Source organism: Sapajus apella, unplaced genomic scaffold (assembly GCF_009761245.1).
Source record: "Sapajus apella isolate SASKATOON/1434 unplaced genomic scaffold, GSC_monkey_1.0 scaffold230, whole genome shotgun sequence".
Lineage (NCBI taxonomy): Eukaryota > Metazoa > Chordata > Mammalia > Primates > Cebidae > Sapajus > Sapajus apella.
In genome coordinates, this window is record NW_022437170.1 from 513,104 (window position 1) to 537,048 (window position 23,945).

At 41.0% G+C, this 23,945-nt stretch overlaps 1 protein-coding gene across 5 annotated transcripts in view; it reads left to right on the top strand.

Annotated features, from left to right (window-relative positions):
* The window catches only part of ZNF10 (zinc finger protein 10), a 33,884-nt gene that overhangs the window by 5,397 nt on the left and 4,542 nt on the right, over nucleotides 1–23,945 (top strand). For 3 of the 5 annotated variants that reach the window (XR_004266029.1, XM_032271366.1, XM_032271367.1), the window contains exons 2-4: nucleotides 10,986–11,074; nucleotides 18,512–18,638; nucleotides 19,322–19,417. Coding sequence is in view for 3 of the 5 variants with exons in the window: in XM_032271366.1 (XP_032127257.1) it covers nucleotides 11,042–11,074; nucleotides 18,512–18,638; nucleotides 19,322–19,417 (256 nt within the window). In the remaining 2 variants the exon portion in view is untranslated. Of the gene's footprint in view, nucleotides 1–9,674; nucleotides 10,283–10,985; nucleotides 11,075–18,511; nucleotides 18,639–19,321; nucleotides 19,418–23,945 lie in introns of those variants that run through there. The other 2 variants (XM_032271368.1, XM_032271369.1) reach the window with 2 other exon arrangements.

A 23,945-nucleotide genomic window follows, 5' to 3' on the forward strand; every position in this document is an offset into this window, starting at 1 on the left:
ACACACACACACACACACACACACACAGACACACACACACGTGGGTGGGGGAGAAGTGAGCAATCAGGGAACTCTAAGCATGAAAGACAGGCACAGAGAAATGTATCATTGCTGGCTTTGCAGGTGGAGGAAGGGTCAGGAGCCAAGGAGTGTAGATGGCCCTAGGCACTAGACAGGGCAAGGAAATAGATTCTTATCTAGATCTTCCAGAAGGAACACCGCTCTGCCAACACCTTAATTTTAGCCCACCAAGACCTGTATCAGACTTCTGACCTCCAGAACTGTTATACAATAAATGTGTGTTGTTGAAAAACCACAGAGTTTTGATAATTTCCAGCAAAGGAACACTAATACCAGTCCTCTGTCCTTAAGGGTTTACCAAAGCAAAAATGGTCTCCCTTTCTATATTTTCACTTTGCTTCAGAAGAAAAATTGAATGATTATAAATATTTTTTGTGGCCACATGTGGTAGAAAATACAGACTTTATTATAACATTCATTTTCACAAACTGAATTATAATCTTTGTCTTCTAGGAGAGTTTGCCATTTGGAGGTGGGAATAAAAATCCCCTCTTTGCAAATGTAAAGCTCACGTTGTGGAATGGCTCCATTCCTCATCCTTGTTCCAGTTTCTCCTTCCCCAGGAAGTTTTGCAGATTTCCCCTACCACGTTCCTTTCTCTGTTCTCTTCAGGTCTTTGGTACTACACTTTAAACATCCTTCTATGGTTACAGTCTGTTTGAGGGAGGGAAATTATTCTCACATTTGCGTTTCTAATGTCTTAAAGAGAGCTTCTCAGGTAGGGGACACACAGTCACTCTTGATAGCTACTTGAATGCCTTTTGATCTTAGTGTGCACATATAGAATTGTCTTTTGCCTTTCATGGGTCTGCCTTGTCTTAATGGGAAGATTATTGGATCTCAGAGCATCCAGACTGCCTCTCATCTTTTGTTCGTACACAGCAGTGACCAAATAGTAAGTTGGGCTCCAAACTCTTCACTGTGAGGTGGGGAAAAGGCACTGCCCTCTGAATACCAAGATCCGTTATGCTGCTGCAGCCAAAACAGGAAATAAGTAATGCTGAGCTCATTAGGCAGAGGATTTGAAACAGCTTTCTTCCGTGGGGTTGCAGTGTTCCAGTACTTCATTATATGAACTGAGCCTACCTTGCCTTCTCAGTTCTGGAGGCTCTTCACTTCACTCTGCTCATGTCATCCACTCGTGTGTGTCTCGGACTTCCTCTCATTACCCAAGCAGCAGAGCTTCTTAAAAAGTCAGTATCCTTACCCGTTGTTCTCTTGGATCTTTTGTATCCTTATTCTCACTACTTCTGTTCTTGGAGGTTCTCCTCGAATCTGTCAGTTCCTTCCCCCTTGACTCATATCTATACCAAAACTAGATCCTGTTGTTGATCGGACACATTTCTCACATTAGGCATTCTTACTTCCCTTGCTGTGCAGTGCCTGTACACGTAGAAATTCCAGCCCAGAGTCACTGCACAGCGTACCTTTTCTTCTGTCCAGACAGCGAGTTCTATTTGAGGAAATCACAGCTAGGCAGACTGGTGTGACAGACATACTCTCTGTAACTGCAGCTTGTCTTTTGTCAGCAGCTTTTGATAGTTTGTCACTGCATGGCCCAAACCTTTATCACTGTCCTCAATGATCATAGCCACCTGTTGTTCCTCTCATTGTTAGCATGTAGCCTTGCTTTCTTTTTTGACTCACATTATTATTGAACTGCCTGCCAATTGTCAACATCCCACCTATCCTGACTTCCAGGAGGTAGGAGAGAATAAAGCATCCTTCTTGCGTTACAAGCCTGATGCCTCTATAGAGATTTGACCCCTTTCTTTCTGCCTTCTCTCTCCTCTGCTTCAAACCCCTTGTCTATTAAGTGCTTTGTCTGTTTTTAGTCTCCACTCTGACCCCACCACCTCTTGTAGCTGCCCTTCCTCTTCCTTCTCCACTTCCAAATTTTCATTCCTGTTGTGGAATTTGTCTGCTGTTTCCACCAGTGTATTGAAACTGATCTTTTCAAATTATTGGTGAAGGCTTATCTAACCAATCCAATACCTTTCAATTCTTAATTTATCTAACTCTATTTTGATTACCTATCCTTGAAATTTTATATATCTTAGATCTCTTTTTATCTGGTGGTTCTCTGCCTCCTTTTTGGGCTTCTCTTTCATTTGCTTCCCAAATGTTGATTTTTCTCTATAATCTAATCCTGGTCCTACAGTTTATTTTGCTCTTCAAGTTCTCCTTGGTTGGTTTTATGCCATGGTTTCATCTGATAATGCCATTACCTAGCATTATTGAATATTACTGTTTCTTAGTAAGCTTTATGTGAAACATGTCACAGGGTTGTTGACAGGAATATATTATCTCCCTTAGATTCCATTATTTATCTGTCTACTTCACCTATGTCTTATAGCAGGAGAATATAGTTACTCTTAAATATGTAACAGAAGACCATCCTCTTCCCCAAAAGGTTGTCCTGTTTGAGTATATAGCCAGGCAGCTCGAGTGGATATAGATAGAATAGAAATATGGAGAGCAGATGATGTACACCTGGATAACCCTCACATTTAAATATAGCCTCCTAGATGCCACTTCTCTGTGGCCTACTCACTGTGCTCGTGTGGCCTACTCACTGTGTTCAAAACCAATCCCATCATTCCTGTAGTACCTAACTCTTCTGATTTTGTTCTCCATTTAGACACACAGAAACCTGCATGTAAAGCCACTAACCCCTTCTTATACCTACATTCAGTCAAATTCCAAGACATACTGATCATGCTGAAATCTACCTGTTCTCCATTTCTACCATTGTGGCCCTAATTTGTGTTCCCAAATCTTCTGGATTAAAGTATTAGCTTCTTACGCAGTTTCTTTGCTACTATTATATTTTCCTCTAGTCCATTACACAGCTACCCCTAGAATAGTGCTTTGAAGACACTAATATTGTTTCCTGGCTTACAACATTTAGGAAAGAGTCCACATTTCTGAGGATAGTATTCTTGGCTGTCTGTGACCTAGATCTGGCCTTATTTCTTTTTGTTCCTTGTCCTATGCTATACCCACTAGCAGTATTGAACTTCTTCCCCTTACGCATCATCTTCTCAGGCTCTGCCTTTGCTTGCAATGTTCCCCAACCTCCCTTACCTACCAAACCAGCTCTGACACTCAGCCTGTTCCTCCCTGAAACCATTAGGCTGTGTTAGAATCCGCCTTCTATCCTCCCATGACCCCTTGTGCATTGCTGTTATTATAGCATTGATCAAACTCTAGTGTAAATGTATGTTTTCAGTTTCTTCAACTAGTCTCAGCTGCTTGAGGTAGGGAATAAATGCCTTATTCACATTTCTATCCCCAGGGCCTGGTACAGAGCCAGGAACATAAGTGTTGGGTAATGATTTATTAAAATGGCAGAAGTTCCAAATCTATACCACTAAGGTAGTCATTAGCTTACCAGCTGTTTCCTCAAAAATAAACAAAAGCTTATCCTCGTATCCCTGCTCTGAGAATGACTGTGATGCTTCAGAGAAGTAAGTTTTGGCCTGTTACATAAAAGGATCCTTTGTGATGGATCTGATCACCTCAAAAATGGTAGAAACCAAGAATTAAATAAATTAAGTAATGGTTTACATCAGTGGTTCTCAACCTTGGCTGTACATTCATTTGAATCAGGTGGGAGCTCTTTAAAAAAAAAAAAAAAAAACCTTAACACCTTTTCAGATAATTTGAATCTCTTAATATGGGAGCCAGGTATCAATAATTTCCAGACATACTTGGCAATTCCAGTGTGCAGCCAGAGTTTAAAACCACTGGGTTAGATAAAGGTTTGAGTGAGTTATCTAGAAGTAGCAGTTAAGGGAAATTAGAATGAGTGAGACCTATTGCAAGCTATTTATATTTACATAATGGCAGTCATTAGAATGGACCTTACATGTGTGTCTAAACCAGAGGCCTTACTGTATTTTGTTTTTTATAAATGAGATCCTATTGAAAATTTATTGGTGACCAGAAAATTTGAGACCCTGTCTCAAAAAAAAAAAAAAAAATTAGCTGCGTCCTGTGGCTCATACCTGTAGTTCTAGCTGCTTGAGAGGCTGTGGTGGGAGGATCACTTGAGTCCAGGAGTTCGAGACTGCAGTAACCTCCCTAGGCTGCCAGTTCTATTTCCTGATACATCATTTGATTAACAGCGTCTCATTATATTGACTTGGAGTTGACTTCTTTGTGACTCTACACTTACGTCCTAATCCTGTCCTGTGAAACAATTCAGAGTAAATATTATTCTGAGGATAGGATGTGTGAATGTGTGAAAACTATTTTCTTGCTTCCTTTAAGTAATTTCTTTTTCAGGCTGAATATTTTCAGTTACTTCAGCCTTTGCTTATCTTGAAAAGCAAGCTCTATGAGGGAAGGACCCATGTCTGAATGGCTGCTGCTCTATTCTTAGACCTTTGAATAGTACTTGGCATATTGTACGTACTCAGTTAATGTCTGGTATAAAAAGGGATGAATAAAGGGACCATCTGGGTTCATTGACCTCTTTATCCTGCTGACTATGGCATTCTGATTCCTTAAAAGGAGCCTTGTACTCCTAGGATAATATCCATGTATAGCGCATATAGCATCCACTTACATATCTTAGTTTCCTCAAATAGTATGTCATTGCTGTTGTTGTCAGCTAAAATTTGTAACTGATCTTTACTTATATTGCTAGGGAAAGGATTAAAAACAGGGTAAGGACACAGACCTGTACCTGATATCAGAGACCTCTCTTTGGTCAGCTAATTGTGTATCTCTCTTGCTGTACTTTAATTCAGTTATTGTTGCTTCTTCTTTTGGTGGCTGTGGGAGCAAAGGGTAAGAAACACTAAAACTTCCTGGAGAGGCCGGGCACAGTAACTCATGCCTGTAATCGCAGCGCTTCGGGAGGCTGAGGCAGCCAGATCACAAAGTCAGGAGATCAAGACCATTCTGGTCAATGTGGTGAAACCCTGTCTCTACTAAAATACAAAAAATTAGTCGGGCGTGGTGGCACATGCCTGTAGTCCCAGCTACTCAGGAGGCTGAGGCAGGAGAATCATTTGAACCCAGGAGGTGGAGGTTGCAGTGAGCTGAGATCGCACCAGTGCACTCCAGCCTGGCGACAGAGCAAGACTCTGTCAAAAACAAACAAACAAAACTTCCTGGAGAAATTAGGTAATGACATAGAAAGGGATGATGTTTGATCTTGCAACATGGATAAGATTTTATCAAGAGATGAGAAGAGGAAGAACATATCTGGCATAGAAATAGCATAGATAAAGATGTTCAGGCAATTCAAGTGGTTCAGCATGACTATAGGGAAAAGTGAGGTAGTTTGGTGAAATATTTAAGGCCTGTGAGGTAGAAAAGGCACAATCACAGAGGATCCTATATCTATGCCATGGACTTAGTCCATTTTCCTATATGTACTGGGAGACCAAAAGGGAATTTTAAACAGGGAGTGAAACTTTTGTGTTTTCCAGACATGATGTTGCTGCAAACACTCATTGGAGTAGGAGACTAGCCAAAGAAGTCAAGTAGGAGGTCTCTAGGTCAAGCATTATGAAGGCCTGAATCAGGGCCATGGCAGTGGGAGTTGGAAGAGATGGATGGTAGACATTTAAGGGGGAATTTACAGGTTTTAGTGACTGGATGTTAAAAAGAAACTCTAAAGAGACACTTGCTGGTTGGGCACAGTGGCTTATATCTGTACTTTGAGCACTTTGAGAGGCCCAGCAGTTTGGGAGACCAAAGCATGAGGACTCCTTGAGGCTAGGAGTTCTAAACTAGCCTGGGTAACATAATGAGACTCCTATCTCTGCAAGAAAATTTTCTTTAATTAGCCAGGCTGGGCATGGTGGCTCACACCTGTAATACCAGAACTTTGGGAGGCCAAGGCAGGAGGATTGCTTGAGCCCAAGACTTTGAGACCAGCCTGGGCAACATAGTGAGACCCTGTTCTACAAAAATGTAAAGATTTGCTGGGCATGATGGCATGTGCCTGTGGCCCTAGCTACTTAGGAGGCTGAGGCCGGAGGATAACTTGAGCCCAGGAAGTCAAGGCTGCAGTGAGCTGTGTTCATGCCACTGTACTCCAGCCTGGGCAACAGAGTGAGACCTTCAAAAAAATAGAAAAAAAAAATTAGCCAGGTGCATTAGCTCACACCTGTAGTTCTGTCTAATTGGGAGGCTGAGGAGGGAGGATCACTTGAGCCCAGGATATTTAGGCCTTGGTAAGCTATGATCTTGCCACCACAGTCCAGCCTGGGTGACAAGAATTAGACCTCAGCTTTGAAAAGAAGGACACTTGTGTTACTGGGATACTAGATGTCTTTTTTTTTTTTTTTTTTTTTTTAATAAATCTTACCATGTGTCAGGCACCATTCTGTGTTTTACAAATACTAACTCATTTAATTCCCATAATAGCCCTATGAGGTCAATAGTATTTTATCCCTCTTGGTCTTGAAAATCACGGTTTAATGTATTTTGTCTGTTTTGTTGTTATAAGAGGGTAATTCCATCCTCTCATATTCCATCTTGGCTGGAAGCAGAAGTCTATTAACATGGCATTTTAAATTTATTTTAAATTTAGATTTTTTTTATTTCCCTTTCTTTGAATACTGAGTTTGACTATTCATATGTTTGCATTTGCTTTTCTTTTGTACTTTGTTCCTTTATATTGTTTGCTCTGTCTTCTGAAGATTTAAGGATTTCCTTTTCAATTTTATGCACAGTCACATAAGTAAAAGCAATCTTGCAGCATCTTACAGAGATGTAAGTTGAGCGTCTTACAGCAGGAGAATTCTGGAGATCTACAAAGGGTCTTCCTCAAGTATTCAGCAGAGTGCAGATCAGTACATACATGTGAGGAAACTAATTGAGCCAGGGAAAGTGTCCTCTACAAGATTATTGGGAACAGTACCTGTTGTTCACATAGGGCTGGGAAAAGTGCCTATTTCCACCAGCCAGACTGGAAAACTCTTCCACTTCCTGGAGCATTGGATAGGTTGTGTCTACCCAATCCGTGTCTTTCAAGAAGGTCTTACTTCAGTACAGTAATGGGAGATGATTAGCCCTATACTAGGCGCTGCTTAATCTGTCTCACAAGTTGTAAAAGTAAGACCTAAAAGGATCAAACTGTTTCCAAGTAACCTAATTACATCCTAAAATAAAGCTTAAGGAAACTTATAGTAATATAAGAATAACCAGAATCTATTATGATAGCATTCACAGTATCTGGCATCCAATCAAAGTTCACCAACCATGCAAAGAGAACAAAACATGGCCCATAGTGAGGACAATAATGATAAATGGAAACTCATCAAAAACTTAACATGGATATTACTCTTATCAGAGGAGAACAGTGGAACATTAGTTATAACTGTATTTCATATTGCTAAGAAGGTAAATGCAGCAAGAGGAAGTATTTAAGAAAAACAACAACAACAAATTGAGATTCTAGGGAGGAAACCTATATTGTCTGAAATGAAAATACACCAGGTTACCAGCAGACTAGATTTGCAGAAGAAAAGTTGGGTAAGCTTGAAGGCATAACAGTAAAACTGTCCAAAATGAAATACAGAGAGAAAAAAGAAACCAGAAGAAAAAAGGAGACAACTTTAGTAAGTGAATAGCATCAGGTAGCCTACCATATGAGTAATTGGAATTCCTGAAGAAGAAAGTAAAGGAGAGATGGAGAAATATATGAAGAAATAATGGCTGGAAATGTCAAAACTTAATGAAACTATAAACCCACAAATCCAGGAAGCTGAAGGAACCCTAAATATCAGAAACAGGAAAAATATACCAAGGAAAATAATAATCAGATTACTCAAATCAGTAAAAGAGAAAATCTCAAAAGCATCCAGAAGGAAAATACATGCTATATACAGAGGAATAAGGAATTACATTGGATTTCTTACCAGAAATAAGACATCTAAGAAGAGTGGAGCTGTAGCTATAAAGTACTGAAAGGAAAAAGCTGTCTACCTATTAAATAGAATTACACATTCAGGAAAAAACATCTTTCATCAACAAAGGTAACTTTGCCTATAGAGTGGGAGAAACTGGGCGCTGTGGTTCACGCATGTAATCCCAGCATATTGGGGGGCCGAGGTAAGTGCATCACCTGAGGTCAGGAGTTTGAGATGGCCAACATGGTGAAACCCCGTCTTTACTAAAAAATACAAAAAATTAGCTGGATGCAGTGGTGCACGCCTAGTTGCTCGGGAGGCTGAGGCATGAGAATCGAACCCGGGAGGTGGTGGTTGGCAGTGAGCCGAGATCATGCCTCTGCACTCCAGCCTTGGTAACAGTGACTCTGTCTCAAAAAAAAAAAAAAAAAAAAAAAGTGTGAGAGACTGTTTGCAAATCATGTATCTGGTAAGGGTTTAATGTCTAGAATATACAAAGAACTACTACAACTCAACAATGTACACAACCCAATTGTAAACGTGGGCAAAGGACTTGACGTTTCTGTAAAGAAGATATACAAATCGCCAGTAGCACATGAAAATATGCTCATCATCATTAGTCATTAAGGAAATGTAAGTAAAAACTACAATGAGTTATCACTTAATCCCAACTGGGATGGCTATAATTTTAAAAAATATAATAAGTGTTTGGCAAGGATGTGGAGAAATTAGAATATGCATATATTTCTGGTGTGAATGTAAAAATGATCAGCCACTATGGAAAACAGTTTGGTGCTTCCTCAAAAAGCTAAACATAAAGCCATATGACCCAGCTGTTTCAGTTCTAGGTGTATACCCAAAGGAATTGAATGTTGGAAATCAAACAGATACTTGTATGTCAATGCTCATGGCAGCATTATTTATAATAACCAAAGATGGAAACAAGTTGTTCATCAATAGATGGATAAACAGTGTAGTATGTACACAATGGAATATTGTCATTTAAAAAGAGTGAGGTTCTGATACATGTTAAACATAGATGAACCTTGAAAAACGTATACTAAGTGAAATAAGCGAGAGGGCAAATATTGTATGGTTCTGCTTATACGACCTAAGTAGAAGACGCGAATTCAGAATGCAGGTGAGACAGAACCTAGGTCAGGGGTTTCCAAGGGAACAAGGGAGAATACGGAGTTATTACTGAGTGGGTACCACTCTGTTGGGGGTGATGGAAAAGTTTTGGAATTACATAGTGGTGATGGTTGCACAGCACTGTGAATGTAATTAATGCCGCTGAATTGGATACCTAAAAACAATTAAAATGACAAAAAATGGCCGGATGCCGTGGCTCATGCCTGTAATCCCAGCACTTTGGGAGGCTAAGTCGGGCAGATCATGAGGTCTAGAGATCAAGACCATCCTGGCCAACATGGTGAAACCCCATCTCTACTAAAAATAAAAAAATTAGCTGGGTGTGGTGGCATGCACCTGTAATCGCAGCTACTTCAGAGGCTGAGGCAGGAGAATTGCTTAAACCTGGGAGGTAGAGGTTGCGGTGAGCTGAGATCATGCCATTGCACTCCAGCCTGGGCAACAAGAGCAAAACTCTGTCTCAAAAAAAAAAAGACAAAAAATGCATTTCACAATAATTTAAAAAATTATGTAATATACCAAAACCCACAGAATACACACTTTAAATGGGTGAATTTTACCTTATGTGAGTTATATCTCAATAAGGCTGTTTTAAAAAAAAATAAAATGAAAGGCACAAAAAAGACATTGTCAGCTATAAAAAAGCTGAAAGAATTTATCATCAGGAGACCCCCATTGTAAGAAATGTTAAAGAATATGCTTTAGGGAGAAAGGAAATCAAACCAAGTGGAAATCTGGATCTACACAAATGAATGAACAGCACTGACTGGTAACTATACAACATTTTTCCTTAATATTTAAATCATCTTTAAAAGGTAATTGGCTATGTCGGCTTTCTGTTGCTGTATAGCATATTAACACAAATTTGGCAGCTTCAAACAGCACTCCCTTTTTATCAGCTCTGTTGGTTAGAAGCAGTGCAAACCCAGCATGGCTGGGTTCTCTGCTCAGGGTATCCAAAGGCTGAATTCAAGGTGTCACCTGGACTGAGTTCTCATCTGGAGGCTGTGGGGGAAAATTCACTTTCAAGGTCACTCTTCTTGGCAGAATTTAGTTCCTTGAGGCTGCAGGACTGAGGTCCCTGCTTCTGAGCTGGATATCAGCTGGTGCTGCTCTTCACTGCTGGAGACTGCCACGTTCCTCATGCTGCACCTTCCATCTTCAAGACAGTAATGGTGCGTCACATTTTTCTTGGGCTTTGATATCTGACTTCTGTTCTGTGACCAGCTGGAGACAACACTTGTTTTTTTAATCTGTAAAGTGAGACTATTAGATTAGGTCAGGTTTTTTTTGTTTTTTTTTTTTTTTTTTGAGACGGAGTTTCGCTCTTGTTACCCAGGCTGGAGTGCAATGGCGCGATCTCGGCTCACCGCAACCTCCGCCTTCTGGGTTCAGGCAATTCTCCTGCCTCAGCCTCCTGAGTAGCTGGGATTACAGGCATGCACCACCATGCCCAGCTAATGTTTTTGTATTTTTAGTAGAGATGGGGTTTCACCATGTTGACCAGGATGGTCTCGATCTCTTGACCTCGTGATCCACCCGCCTTGGCCTCCCAAAGTGCTGGGATTACAGGCTTGAGCCACCGCGCCCGGCCAAAAGGAAGATTTTTTATGACAAGTAGGATCATTCAATTCTAAATCTTCAAATTCCTCTGGCATGGAACTCCAGAGATTAAGGGGTAAAAATGCAATTTACGTAGCTCTTCTCTTCCTAATCTTGAGGAGCTCAGGCACTGTAGATTTGCTTACAGAATGTCTCTGATATTCCTCTGTTAGTGGGTGTTTGTGTCATACCCAGCTGATATGAGGAAATTTAGGCTGACAATTTAGGGAGCCTCCTAGTCATAGCAAACTGAACTTACGTTTTTCTTTTTTCCAGCTTTGTCTCCTTAGCACTCTCCTGTCACTCAAGGAAGTATCAAGAATAAGGAGGGCATGGATGCTAAGTCACTAACTGCCTGGTCCCAGGTAAGCTGGGCTTTCTTCTTCCCAGTTTCCAACTGAGAATTCCTTTTTGCTTTAGTTCCTTTGCCCAAGAGCTTCAGAAATTATATCTTCTTCTCCAGGAGACTACAGTTAGGTATTTTGTTTGCTTTATTTATAGTTGTAGTTTTATTTCCTTTACTACAAAATAAACACGACACAAGTTTAGCAGTAACCCATCGGTGAGAATCAAGTGAGGTGACATCAGACTTCTTCCCCAAAAGATGAGAGAACTGGGAATGTTGATGCCTCTTTATAGTTTCTCTCGAGCCTGACTGTCCTGGGTGTGGTGCTTACTATGTTAACTCCTCCATGGGGGAACCCCTGTTTGGAGGAACTCAGGGACAAGTTACATAGTTAACAGTTACTGCAACCAAGGTGCAAAGAACTCTGAGGAGAACAGAACCTCTGGGAGCAGTGTGGCCTGGGGACATCTAGACTGAGAGATGGTTCTTGTGCCTATTCAGCTTCTTCCTCTGGAGTATCCATCATGCAGACGTTGACAGGTGATCTGGGGAAGGAAGGTGAGACTGGAGCCAAGGTTCCCTGGCCTGTGTGGAGGGCTCACTCCCCCTCCTAGAGTGCTCTGGGCAGGTGTTTGCCATATGCATTTAACACGAGGACATTTAAATAGTTTAAAGGTTCAGAAGAAAACTTGCTGAAATGACATTTATGCCAACAGATTAAGGCTATCTTGTGATTTTCCATATAAATGTGAGAGAACTGCATTTGTGAAGGCCCAGACTTTTGAGAGGGTGTGGCCTGTTTGAACAGCTAAAAGCAGTTTAGTGCAGCCCTAACACAGAACCAAGAGGGGAATATGGGCAGTGTGGACCTTCTAGGCCTATTGGCTCTGACTGCGACACAGACGTGTTTGCATGGGGCTGTTGAGACTCCTCAGAGAAGAGTACACAGTGATAACAAGGCCAACAAGAATTGAAACCAATACCAAGAGATAACTGACAAGGCTGGTAGAGATGATGAGCTTGTGAAGGAGGCTGAGCCAGTCTTCTGCGAGTTAAGATAAAAACCGAATATGTGCAGTGTAGGGAGAGGTGGTTTTGTGGGAAGGAGAACATGACTAAATTGTAACATGCTGCGAGAAGCTATGCTCTATTAACTAAAAAATGAGTTAGGAAGAGGACAGATCACAGTGGGCTTTGGTCTTCCCTCTCCTTTATTATAGAAATTAAAAAATATATACAAAATAATATAGTAGAATAATAGAAAATATGACAGGATGGAATGAAATTAGTGTTATATTTAAAATGGACTGGGGCCAATACAAGAAAAAGATCAACAACTTGTGCTGACCCAAACATTCAGAAACAGGCATTTGCAAACAGTTATTACTTCACAACTGTATTCATATGAGATAAAGGCATTTAAAAAACAATAAGCAACACAATTCAGGTTAATGTTTACTTCCAGCAAAGAACAAGAAGCACACAAGAGATTTCGAAAGTATATGAAATGTACTTAGGCTGTATACCTTCTTGGAATGTCTGCACTTTCTGGACTGCAGTGGATGGCTTCTCATCTTTGCCTTCTTTAATGCAGTATTGTTCTGTTGTGTTAGTATGTATAATACTGTGAGGCAGATGGTATTTTACACCTAAGAGAACTGACTCATGGTGAAGTTAAATAAACAGGCGTTATCCAATCCAAAATTAAGGTATAGAGGCTGGGTGTGGTGGCTCACACCTGTAATCCCAGCACTTTGGGAGGCTGAGATGGTCAGATCACCTGAGGTCAGCAGTTTGAGACCAGCCTGGCCAACATGATGAAACCCTGTCTCTACCAAAAATATAAAAATCAGCCAGGCGTGGTGGCGTGTGCCTGTAGTGCCAGCTACTTGGGAGTCTGAGGCAGGAGAATTTCTTGAACCCGGGAGGCGGAGGTTGTAGTGGGCTGAGATCGTGCCACTGCACTCCAGCTCAGACATCAGAGCAAAACTCCATCTTAAAAAAAAAAAAAAATTAAGATGTACAAATTTGACCACAAGTCCGCCAGATATCAAATCTGGTTCTTGACTAACATCTTAGTCACCTTTCCTTTCAGTGGTGTCCCCATGACATACTTTGTCTCTGTGTTTACAGTAAAAGTGCAATGTATTACTTATGGGAATGCTGAAAGCACCAGGCTAGAAATCAGATAGCCACTTAGGTTAAAACTGGGCAGGCTTCTTAGAAACAGTGAACACTAGTGAATGAGTCATGGACTAGTGGAAAGTGGCAGGCACACTTAAATTCAGTAATACGAGAATGAGGTGGGAGAAGTGTCATCACCATTTGCCTGAAGGGCTGAGAACAGGGACAGGTTCTGACCAGACTTGCAGTTCACAGAGGCTGTTACCATCTGTCAAGGGAATGTACCTCTATCACATCACCACTATTGCACTGGGGCAACTTTCTTGCCATAACCAGCTGGTGATCTCCATTGGTGAAATAAATCAGAAAGGCAGAGGGCAAGATAAACCTTTGGTATAATCCATAGAGCTCACCCTCTCTGGTAACAGAGTAGGGTGGGAGAGGAGACCTGGAGGGAAGGAGAGAAGATATCCAGCTTACAGATCTCAGAGAACATCCCACTTTAAATATTTTTATTTATGTTTACATTTAGTAATTTATGTTTAAATTATTAAATTTACAGCTCTGATTTTTGACGGATTTGCAGCTCTGTGATTTTTGACAGATACATATTTGTGTAGCTACCACTTCATTCAGGATACAGAGCAGGCCAGGCATGGTGGCTCATGCCTGTAATCCTAGCACTCTGTGGGGCTGAGGCAGGTGGATCGCCTGAGGTCAGGAGTTCGACACCGGCTTGGCCAACACGGCAAAACCCCGTCTCTACTGAAAATACAAAAATTAGCCAGGTGTGGTATTGGGCACCTATATTCCCAGCTACCTGGAGGCTGAGGCAGGAGAATCGCTTGAACTCGGTGGATGGAGGTTGGAGTGAGCTGGGATCCTACCACTTCACCCCAGCCTGGGCGAAAGAGTGAAACTGTCTCAAAAAAAAAAAAAGAAAAACAAGTTAAGGGTCAAACCCATGATCCTAGAATTCCCTGTGTGCAACCGCTTTGTAGTTCATGCTTGCTCCCTCTCCAGCCTCTTGCAGCCACTGATCTACTGCTTTTACCTTTTCCAGAATGTCATATAAATGAGGTCATGTTGTATGTAACCTCTAGCTCTTTCCATATAGCATAATGTATTGGAGGTTCATCTGTTGTTGCATGAGTCAGTAGGATGTTCCTTTTTATTGCTGAGTAGATTTACATTCTGTGGCTGTACCACACTTTGTTTATCCATTTCCCTTTGAGGGACATTTTAGTTTCTTCCAGTTTTTGCCAATTATAAATAACGCCCTTTATTAGGTTTGCACATTTGCATACAGGTTTTTGTGTAGACATAAATTTTTATACTCAGGTATTTGGCCAAGTGAATCATATGTGCGTGCCAAGAGTATGTTTAACTTCATGAAAAATATGCAAGTTTTCCAAAGCAGTTACAGCATTTTTGCATTCCCACAGTAATATGTGGGAATGGCAGTTATTATGCATACTCACCAACACTTGGTATCACACAGTTTAAAAGTTTACCCTTTCTAATAACTGTCTTATGGTATCTCACTGTCATTTTAACTTTCATTTCCCTAATAAATAATGACATTGAGCATCATTTGCTTATTTATTACCTACTACCTATATCCTTCTTTGGTGAAATGTTTAGTCTAGTCTTTTGCTGATTTTTCAAACTAGCCTGTTTTCTTATCATTGAATTTTGAGAGTCTCTCTGCCTTACACATAGATGTCCTTTGTCAGATAATGTGATTTGCAAATATTATTTTCTAGTCTCTGGCTTGTCTTTTCATTCTCCTAGCAATGTCTTTTGAAGAGAAAAAAGGTTTTTAGTTTTGATGAAATTCACTGTCAATTTTCAATTTGTTTCTTTTCTTTTTTTTTTTTTTTTTTTGAGACAGAGTCTCACTCTCTCACTCAGGCTGGAGTGCAATGGTGTGATCCTGGCTCACTGCAACCTCTGCCTCCTGTGTTCAAGTAATTCTCATGCCTCAGCCTCCCGAGTAGCTGGGATTACAGGCATGCACCACGATAGCCAGCTAATTTTTGTTTATTTGGTAGAGATAGGGTTTTACCACATTGGCCAGGCTGGTCTCAAACTCTTGACCTCCGGTGATCCTCCTGCCTTGGCCTCCTAAAGTGCTGGGATTATTGGTGATAGGCCACCGTGCCTGGCCTGTCAATTTGTTCTTTTATGGATCATGCTTTTGGTGTTATTGCTAGAAACCCTCTGAGTAACTCAAGATGACAAATATTTTCTCATATATTTTCTTATAGAAGTTTTTTTTCTTTTAGACAGAGTCTTGCTTTGTCGCCAGGCTGGAGTGCAGTGGTACGACCTCAGCTCACTGCAACTTCCACGTCCTGTATTCAAGCAATTCTCCTGCCTCAGCCTCCCAAGTAGCTACGACTATAGGCGCACGCCACCATGCCCAGCTAATTTTTGTATTTTTAGTAGAGATGGGGTTTTACCGTGTTGGCCAGGCTGGTCCTGATCTCTTGACCTCTTGATCCGTCCACCTCAGCCTCCCAATGTGCTGGGATTACAGGCGTGAGCCACTGCACCCAGCCTTCTTATAAAAGTTTTATAAATTTATGTGTTACATTTTTGATCTATTTAGGATTATTAAATGTTTTTGCAGATTGACACATTTATCAGTATGTAGTATCCCTCTTTATCTCTGCTACTATTCTTCTGAAATCTATGTTGTCTGATGCTAATACAGCCCCTCTAGCTTTCGTATGATTAGTGTTTCCATAGTATGTCTGTTTCTGTCCTTTTACTTTTAACCTCTCTAGGTTGTTATATTCAAGTATTCAATGTTGTTTTCTTTTCTTTTTTGAGATGGAATTGCGTTCTTGTTGCCCAGGCTGTAGTACAATGGCATGATCTTGGCTCACCACAACCTCCGCCTCCCCAGTTCAAGCGATTCTCCTGCCTCAGCCTCCCAAGTAGCTGGGATTACAGACATGTACCACCATACCTGGCTAATTTTGTATTTTTAGTAGAGATGGGGTTTCTCCATGTTGGTCAGGCTGGTCTCGAACTCCTGACCTCAGGTGATCCGCCTGCCTTGGCCTCCCAAAGTGTTAGGATTACAGGCGTGAGGCACTGCACCTCACCCAATGTTGTTTTCTTTTAGTTAGCAGATAGTTGAGGCTTGTGGTTTGTTTGTTTGTTTTGAGGCAGGGTCTCAGTGTTGCCCAGGCCGGAGTGCAGTGGTGATATCACAGCTCACTGCAGCCTGGCTCAAACTCCTGGCCTCAAGTGATCCTACCATCTGCATCACCAGTAGCTATGACTACAGGCATGAGCCACCACATCCAGCTAATTTTTAAATTTTTTGTAGACACAGGATATCACCATGTTGCCCAGGCTGGTCTGAAACTCCTGGGCTCAAAGCTTGTGGTTTTTGTTGCCTTTTTTAATTGTGTGTGTGTGTGTGTGAGAGAGAGAGAGAGAGAGAGAAAGAAAGAAAGAGAGAGAGAGAGAGAGAGAGAGAGTGTGTGTGTGTGTGTGTGTGTGTGTGTGTGTGTGTGTGTGTGTTTTGAGACAGGTTCTCGCTCTGTTGGCCAGGCTGGAATACAGTGGTGTGATCACAGCTCATTGCAACCTCTGCCTCCTAGATTCAAGGCATCCTCTCTTCTCAGCCTCCCGAATAGCTGGGCACATGCCACCACATCCAGATATTTTTTGTTTCTCTTGTAGAGACAGGATTTTGCGATGTTGCCAGGCTGGTCTTGAATTCTTGAACTCAAGTGATCCACCTCCCTCAGCCTCCCAAAGTGCTGAGATTGCAAGTGTGAGCTGCAGTAGCTGGCTGCTTTTTTTTTCTTAATACAGTTTGGGGACCTGTTTTTAAATTATGTTTAGACTATTTCTGTTTAATGTTATTTTTGGTACAATTGGATTTAAGTGTGTTATTTTATTATATGTTCTCTGTATATCTTTTCCTCCTCCTTACTTTACTGCTTTTAGTTGAATTATTTGAATATTTTTTAGTATTTCACTTAATATCTTGGTTTTTTAGTTTTAATTTTGAATCTTTTAATGTTCACCATAGGGATTAGAATATACATACCTGATCTTTTTATAGTCCACTTAGAGTTAATTTTTACCACGTCAAGTAAAATCTCAAGGCTTACAACATATGGGTTCCTTTACATTCCTCTCTTTATGCTAAAGTTGTATGTATATTGAAAAACTTCACTAGAAAATGCTTCAGGTCTTTCTTTCAACTGCTTTATGTATTTTTGAAGAATTAAAGAGAAGAAAACAAATGTATTTACTCACTTATCTACTCTGTTTGTTGTTCATCTTCCATTTCTGAGATTTCAGGTTGTATATTGAAAAACTTCACCAGAAAATGTTACAGGTCTTTTTTCCAACTGTTCTGTGTATTTTTGAAGAATTTAAGAGAAGAAAACAAATATATTTACCCAGATATGTACTGTTTTTGTTATTCATCGCCCTTTTCTGAGATTGCAGGTTTCTCTCTGGTATCATTTTCCTTCTGCCTGAAGACCTTCCTTCAGCACATCTTCTATAGCAGATCTTCTGGCCACAAATTCTGTTATAGTTCATTTGAGAATATATTTTGCATCATTTTGAAAGATACTTTCACTGGATGTAGAAATTCTGGTTTGTCCTTTCAGCATTTAAAACCATTATTCCACTGTCCCCTCACCTTCGTGGTCTTTGGTGAGAGACCCTCAGTCACTCAGATGGGTTTTTCTCTATATATAAATCAATACTTACTTTTGATGTGGCTGATAAGGGCCTTGCACCTGTCTCCTGTTTCTTTGTCAAATTGTTTTGCTACTGCTAATATAATCTCCCAACTCTTCCATATGTTTTTTAGTGCCTATAAATGGTCATGAAAAGTGTTTTGGATAATTATTTTAAGTTACAAAACATGGCTAGGGTGGTAAATTTCTTAAGCATTAAGGTGTACTTGAACTCAATACTTTTTTCACCTCTTTTAGCGGCTTGAATTAGCTTCTTTATTTTGCATAGTGTAAAAGTGGGATCACTTTTTTGGAGAATGGATGATTCCCTCTGCCATAGCTGTTTAAAATTTAATTTAAATAAAAATGCTTATGACAGTTTTTTTAACCTAAAGCATAACATAAAACTTGTTTTTATACAGCAGGTATCTAATAGCCCTTCCTTTTAAGAATTGACCAGAATAAATACTACTCACTCCTAGAATAAACTATGGTCCATCCACTCTACCTGCCTCAGTGCTATCAATTTAATTTATCTTCCTGTTCGTGATCAGGAAGGGGGAACAGCAAAGATACATTCTAGTGCAATGCAAATGTGTTTGATGTTGTAGACACTGGTGACCTTCAAGGATATATTTGTGGACTTCACCAGGGAGGAGTGGAAGCTGCTGGACACTGCTCAGCAGATCGTGTACAGAAATGTGATGTTGGAGAACTATAAGAACCTGGTTTCCTTGGGTAAGACTAACTCTGTTTTTGAAGATTTTGGTTCTCCATTGATCCAAAGGCACAGAGACCCTGAAGCATTCAGAGTACAGTCTTGCGATTCAGATACCTAATTTCTTAATTTCTTTGAGGCATAGAACAAGGTTTTTTTACTCTAGCTTTTGTGGAAAACTTAATGTATTGAAGTTCTAAAAATACCTCTTTAAAAAGTTTTCCTGCCTCTGAAAACTCTTGTTTTTGTTTTTTTCTTTTTCTGTTTGTGTGTTTGTTTTTTTTTGGGACTGAGTCTGACTCTGTCGCCCTCGCTGGAGTGCAATGGTGCGGTCTCGGCTCACTGCAGCCTCCTCCCAGGTTCAAGCGATTCCCCTGCCTCAGCCTCCCATGTAGCTGGGATTACAGGTGCCTGCCACCATGCCCGGCTAATTTTTGTATTTTTTTTTTTTAGTAGAGACAGGTTTCACCACGTTGGCCAGGCTGGTCTCGAACTCCTAACCTTGTGATCCGCCCACCTTGGCCTCCCAAAGTGCTGAGATTACAGGCATGAGCCACCACGCCTGGCCCCTCTGTCAACTTTTTAGAGTCCCTGCCAGTCCTGCAGAGGGTTGAGGGGTCAGGTTGAATCTGAGATGTTTATTTGTGCCTACCCCAGAGCTCCCCTGACTCTCACCCCATTCTTTGTCTTTCACTGTGAACAGGTTATCAGATTACTAAGCCAGATGTGATCCTCCGATTGGAGAAAGGAGAAGAGCCCTGGGTGGTGGAGAGAGGGATTCACCAAGAGACCCATCCTGGTGAGGACCAGACAAGAGTTGTCATAGGCAGCAGCCAGATGAGCTGTGAGGCGCTAGAACTTCTGGAGACAGTGCTCACTGGCTCTGCTCACAGGCCCTTCTTCCTGGGAGGACTGAGTTTATCTGACCCCTATTTCCCCGCTGCCAGTCTTCTCTCTACATTCCATTTGCATTCAGAGACAAAGGTTTCTCTCTCTGTTGACATGCTTGGTTTCGGCCCTTGCACATGTTGCTCTCCTGATTATTAGTAGCATCTTGTGCTCTCGTTTTTCATAGAATCACTTCTTGCATTTTTACTCTTTTTCTTTCATGTGGCCCCTTCCCACAACTCAGTTCTCTGTGCAAGCTTTAGAGTGGGACTCTTAGCACCTACTTCTTTTTTGAGAGTTTATTTTCTGCCAGGTAGAAAACTGCTGCAGAGAGTTCATGAATTCCTGTTGCCTCAACTCTCCTTCCTTTACTTCCAGAATGGCTGCTCACAGAAACACCTGTTTTTCCTACTATACTTTAGTGTGTGTGTTTTTTTTTTTTTTTTTTTTTTTGAGATGGCGTTTCACTCAGTCTCCCAGGCTGGAGTGCAGTGGCATGATCTCAGCTCACTGCAACCTCCGCCACTCAGGTTCAAGTGATTCTCCTGCCTAAGCCTCCTGAGTAGCTGGGATTACAAGTGTGCCACCATGTCCAGCTAATTTTTTTCTTTTGAGACAGGGTCTGTCTCTTGTTGCCCAGGCTGGAGTGCAATGGCGTGATATCGGCTCACCACAACCGTCACGTCCCGGGTACAAGCTATTCTCCTCTCTCAGCTTCCTGAGTAGCTGGGATTGCAGGCATGCACCACCACGCCTGGCCAATTTTTATATTTTTAGTAGAGAGGGTTACTCCATGTTGGTCAGATTAGTCTCGAACTCTCAACCTCAAGTGATCACTTGCCTTGGCCTCCCAAAGTGCTGGGATTATAGGCGTGAGCCACTACACCCAGCCTAATTTTTGTATTTTTAGGAGAGATGGGGTTTCACCATGTTGGTCAGACTGGTCTCGAACTCCTGATCTCCAGTGATCTGTCCACCTTGGCCTCCCAAAATACTGGGATTACAGGCATGAGCCACTGTGCCCAGCCTCTATCTAGTTCTTTATTTAATGTTTTAAAAATTTATTTCTAGGCCAGGCATGGTGGCTCATGCCTGTAATCCCAGCACTTTGGGAGGCCGAGGCGGGCGGATCACCTGAGGTCAGGAGATGGAGACCAGCCTGGCCAATATGGCAAAATCCCATATCTACTAAAAATAAAAAAATTAGCTGGATGTGGTAACATGTGCCTGTAGTCCCAACTACTCATGAAGCTGAGGCAGGAGAATCACTTAAACCTGGGAGGCGGAAGTAGCTGTAAGTCAAGGTCGTGCTACTGCACTCCAGCACTCCAGCCTGGGCAACAGAGCGAGACTCTATCTATAAAAATATATAATTTCTATCTCATTTTAATGTTAGTATCTCTAAAATGCAAATTATCCTGTAGCTTTCAAACATAATTCTTTTCCAAACTCCCCTGTGTATATCTAAGCACAGGGAAAGGGAGCCTTCTAGGTTAAAAGACAGAAAGTTGTCCTTCAGCTTCCCACGGTTTTGTTCTTTACAAGTGATCTTTTCCCCAATTTTTGTTTCTAAGCTCAATACTGTGACATCCTTCTCCTCATCCATCTCAGATGTTGCTGCTTCTCATTGTGCAGAATGGCTGGGATGCACTATGTGGGCTTATCCAGAACATGGAGCTCTGAAGCCCAGTGCAGTCTGTTCACATCAGAATAACAAGCAGTCATGTCTGTCTTTTCCTCTGATACCTAGTATACATACATATCAGGCATTTCCCTGCATCTCAGACTTTAAGTGCGATGTAAATTAAATCTGTCTGAGTCTTACTTGTCCTGTAATTTAGCCTCAAGTTCTTTCCCCAGAAGCCTTTTATGATTCCTCATTAAGTACTGGCCTCTTCCTTTTCTGAACTTCCACTTAGTTTAAATCTCTACTTTGAAATATTATCATATGCTCTTTTTTACTTTTTAATATTTGCCTTATAGGTAATTGTATCAAAATGCTGTCTCAAAGAAAGCCTTTCAACTGCCTTGGGACTGTGGGAGGAACTATTGTTATATTTTCTTTATTATTTTCTTTCTTTTCTATTTTGTCCATCCAGCAAGCTTTCCTGAAGCTCTTTTGACAAGTATCCAAAAATAGCAATTATTAACTGGATCCAGCAGTTTATATTTTTATTGAAAATTTGTTGTCAAAAGAAATACTCAGATTTCATGGACTTAAACGCATGGAGTTTTATAGAATCTACAGGGCTGTGAAATTCATTATCAAAACAAAAAATATAATGAGTGACAATTTTTAAAAAATCAGTAGGTTGTTGATTAATGGGTCCAATGGACTTTGACAATAGCTTACTTGCATGGCTGTGTTACATAATACATGGAAAATTTTAGGATATTAATAAAAGAAAGCACCTCATTCTTATGATCAAACTCTCCACTCAGAGTTGTCCTGCATTAGTGCTTAGCACCCCTCTTACAATACATGTTCTTCATAGAATCTTCTGATTGGCATTTGTAGTTTGAAAAACTTCTCCATGAGATTTTCTGATGTTCTGGGTTGGGGAAAGGGTGGTGTATTTCCTATTAAAAATCATCAGGATGGTGAAGAAAGTAGGAACTGACAAAGTGGTTACAGTGAGGACTAGTGGGGATGGGATTGTATAAGGAAGTCAGTCAGGGCCAGGCCTGGCACAAGGATCATTTGCCAGGTGTATTAGTTTCCTAGGGCTGCCATAACAGAACCAGAAGTTAGGTGGCTCAAAACAACCAAAATGTATCATGTCATAGCTGGAGGCTGTAAATCTAAAATGAAGATGTCAGTGGTGCTCTGTTACGCTTTTAGGAGAGGGTCTTCCCTTATCCCTTCCAGGCTCTGCTAGCCACAGCTGTACCTTGGCCTGCAGATAACATCATTCCAGTCTTGGTCTCCATCTTCACGTGGTCTCTTCCCCTGTGTCTCTGTCTCTGAGTCTCTCTCTTTTTTTCTTTTTTTTTTTTTTTTGAGACAGAATCTTGCTCTGTTGCCCAGGCTGGAGTTCAGTGGCGTGATCTCGGCTCACCATAACCTCTGCCTCCTGGGTTCAAGGGATTCTCCTGCCTCAGCCTCCTGAGTAGCTGGGATTACAGACACATACTACCATGATGGCTAATTTTTTTATTTTTAGTAGAGATGGGGTTTCACCATATTGATCAGGCTGGTCTCGAACTCCTGACCTTGTGATCTGGCCGCCTCAGCTTCCCAAAGTGCTGGGATTACAGGCCTGAGCCACCTTACCCAGCCTATGTCTCTTTTAATAAGGACCCCCATTATATTGGATTAGGTGCTCATCCTATTCTGGTACTACATCATCATAACTAATTACATCTAGAAATACTCTTTCTAAATATGGTCATATTCTGAGACACTGAGGATTAAAACTTCAACATACCTTGTTTGGGGGGATACAGTTTAACCTATAATACCAGGTAAGAGTAGAATATCACTCCACTTATGTAAGATGAAGTGGTATTATCAGTGTATTTTTTAGGTTTGGGATTATACATTTTACCTGAAACATGTTGAGACACAGATGTAGCTCTTATGCAAGGGAAATAATTTGCTGTAATATACACAGGTAGCAGATGGGCAGAAATTCCGAGAGAGTATAGGTAAGGCTTCAGATTCTAAATTAACATCTTGTGGTAGTAGTCCTATCAGTTGTTAAGTTCTAATGTTTCAGAACAAAGAAATCAAAATAGAAAATAAGAGGAATGATAATGATTATTATAAATCTTACTGCTTTGACCATAAATGTGCCAGAGACAGTAATATGCTCATGCTTTATAACAATAATCTTAAATAACAAATACTTTTATCTTTGGACTACAAGTAAGCAAAATGAGTTCTTAAACATTTAGCAACTTGTCTAAATTCACCACTACTAGTAGTATAAAACTTAGATTAGAACTTGTATCTTGGTAACTTTTGTGTAGTTATTCTTACACCTTGTCATGCAGCTGCTTTGAAAGGTCTGTTATGTCAGTCTTCTGGGTGTTACTCTGTAGTCTTCTGTAATACTACAGATAAAAAGCGTTGCCTGACATGGCTGCATTCATGGTTTAAGAATACCAAATTGGGCCAGGTGCGGTGATTCATGCCTATAATCCCAGCCCTTTGGGAGACCAAGGAGGGTGGATCACCTGAGGTCAGGAGTTCAAGACCAGCCTGGCCAAAATGGTGAAACCTGTCTCTACTGAAAATACAAAAAATTAGCCAGATGTGGTTGTGTGCACCTGTAATCCCAGCTACTTGGGAAGTTGAGGCAGGAGAATCACTTGAACCCGGGTGGTAGAGGTTGCAGTGAGCCAAGATTGTGCCATTGCACTCCAGCCTGGACAACAGCAGCGAAACTGTCTCAAAAAAAAAAAAAAAAAAAAGGCTGAAGCAGGTGGATTGCCTT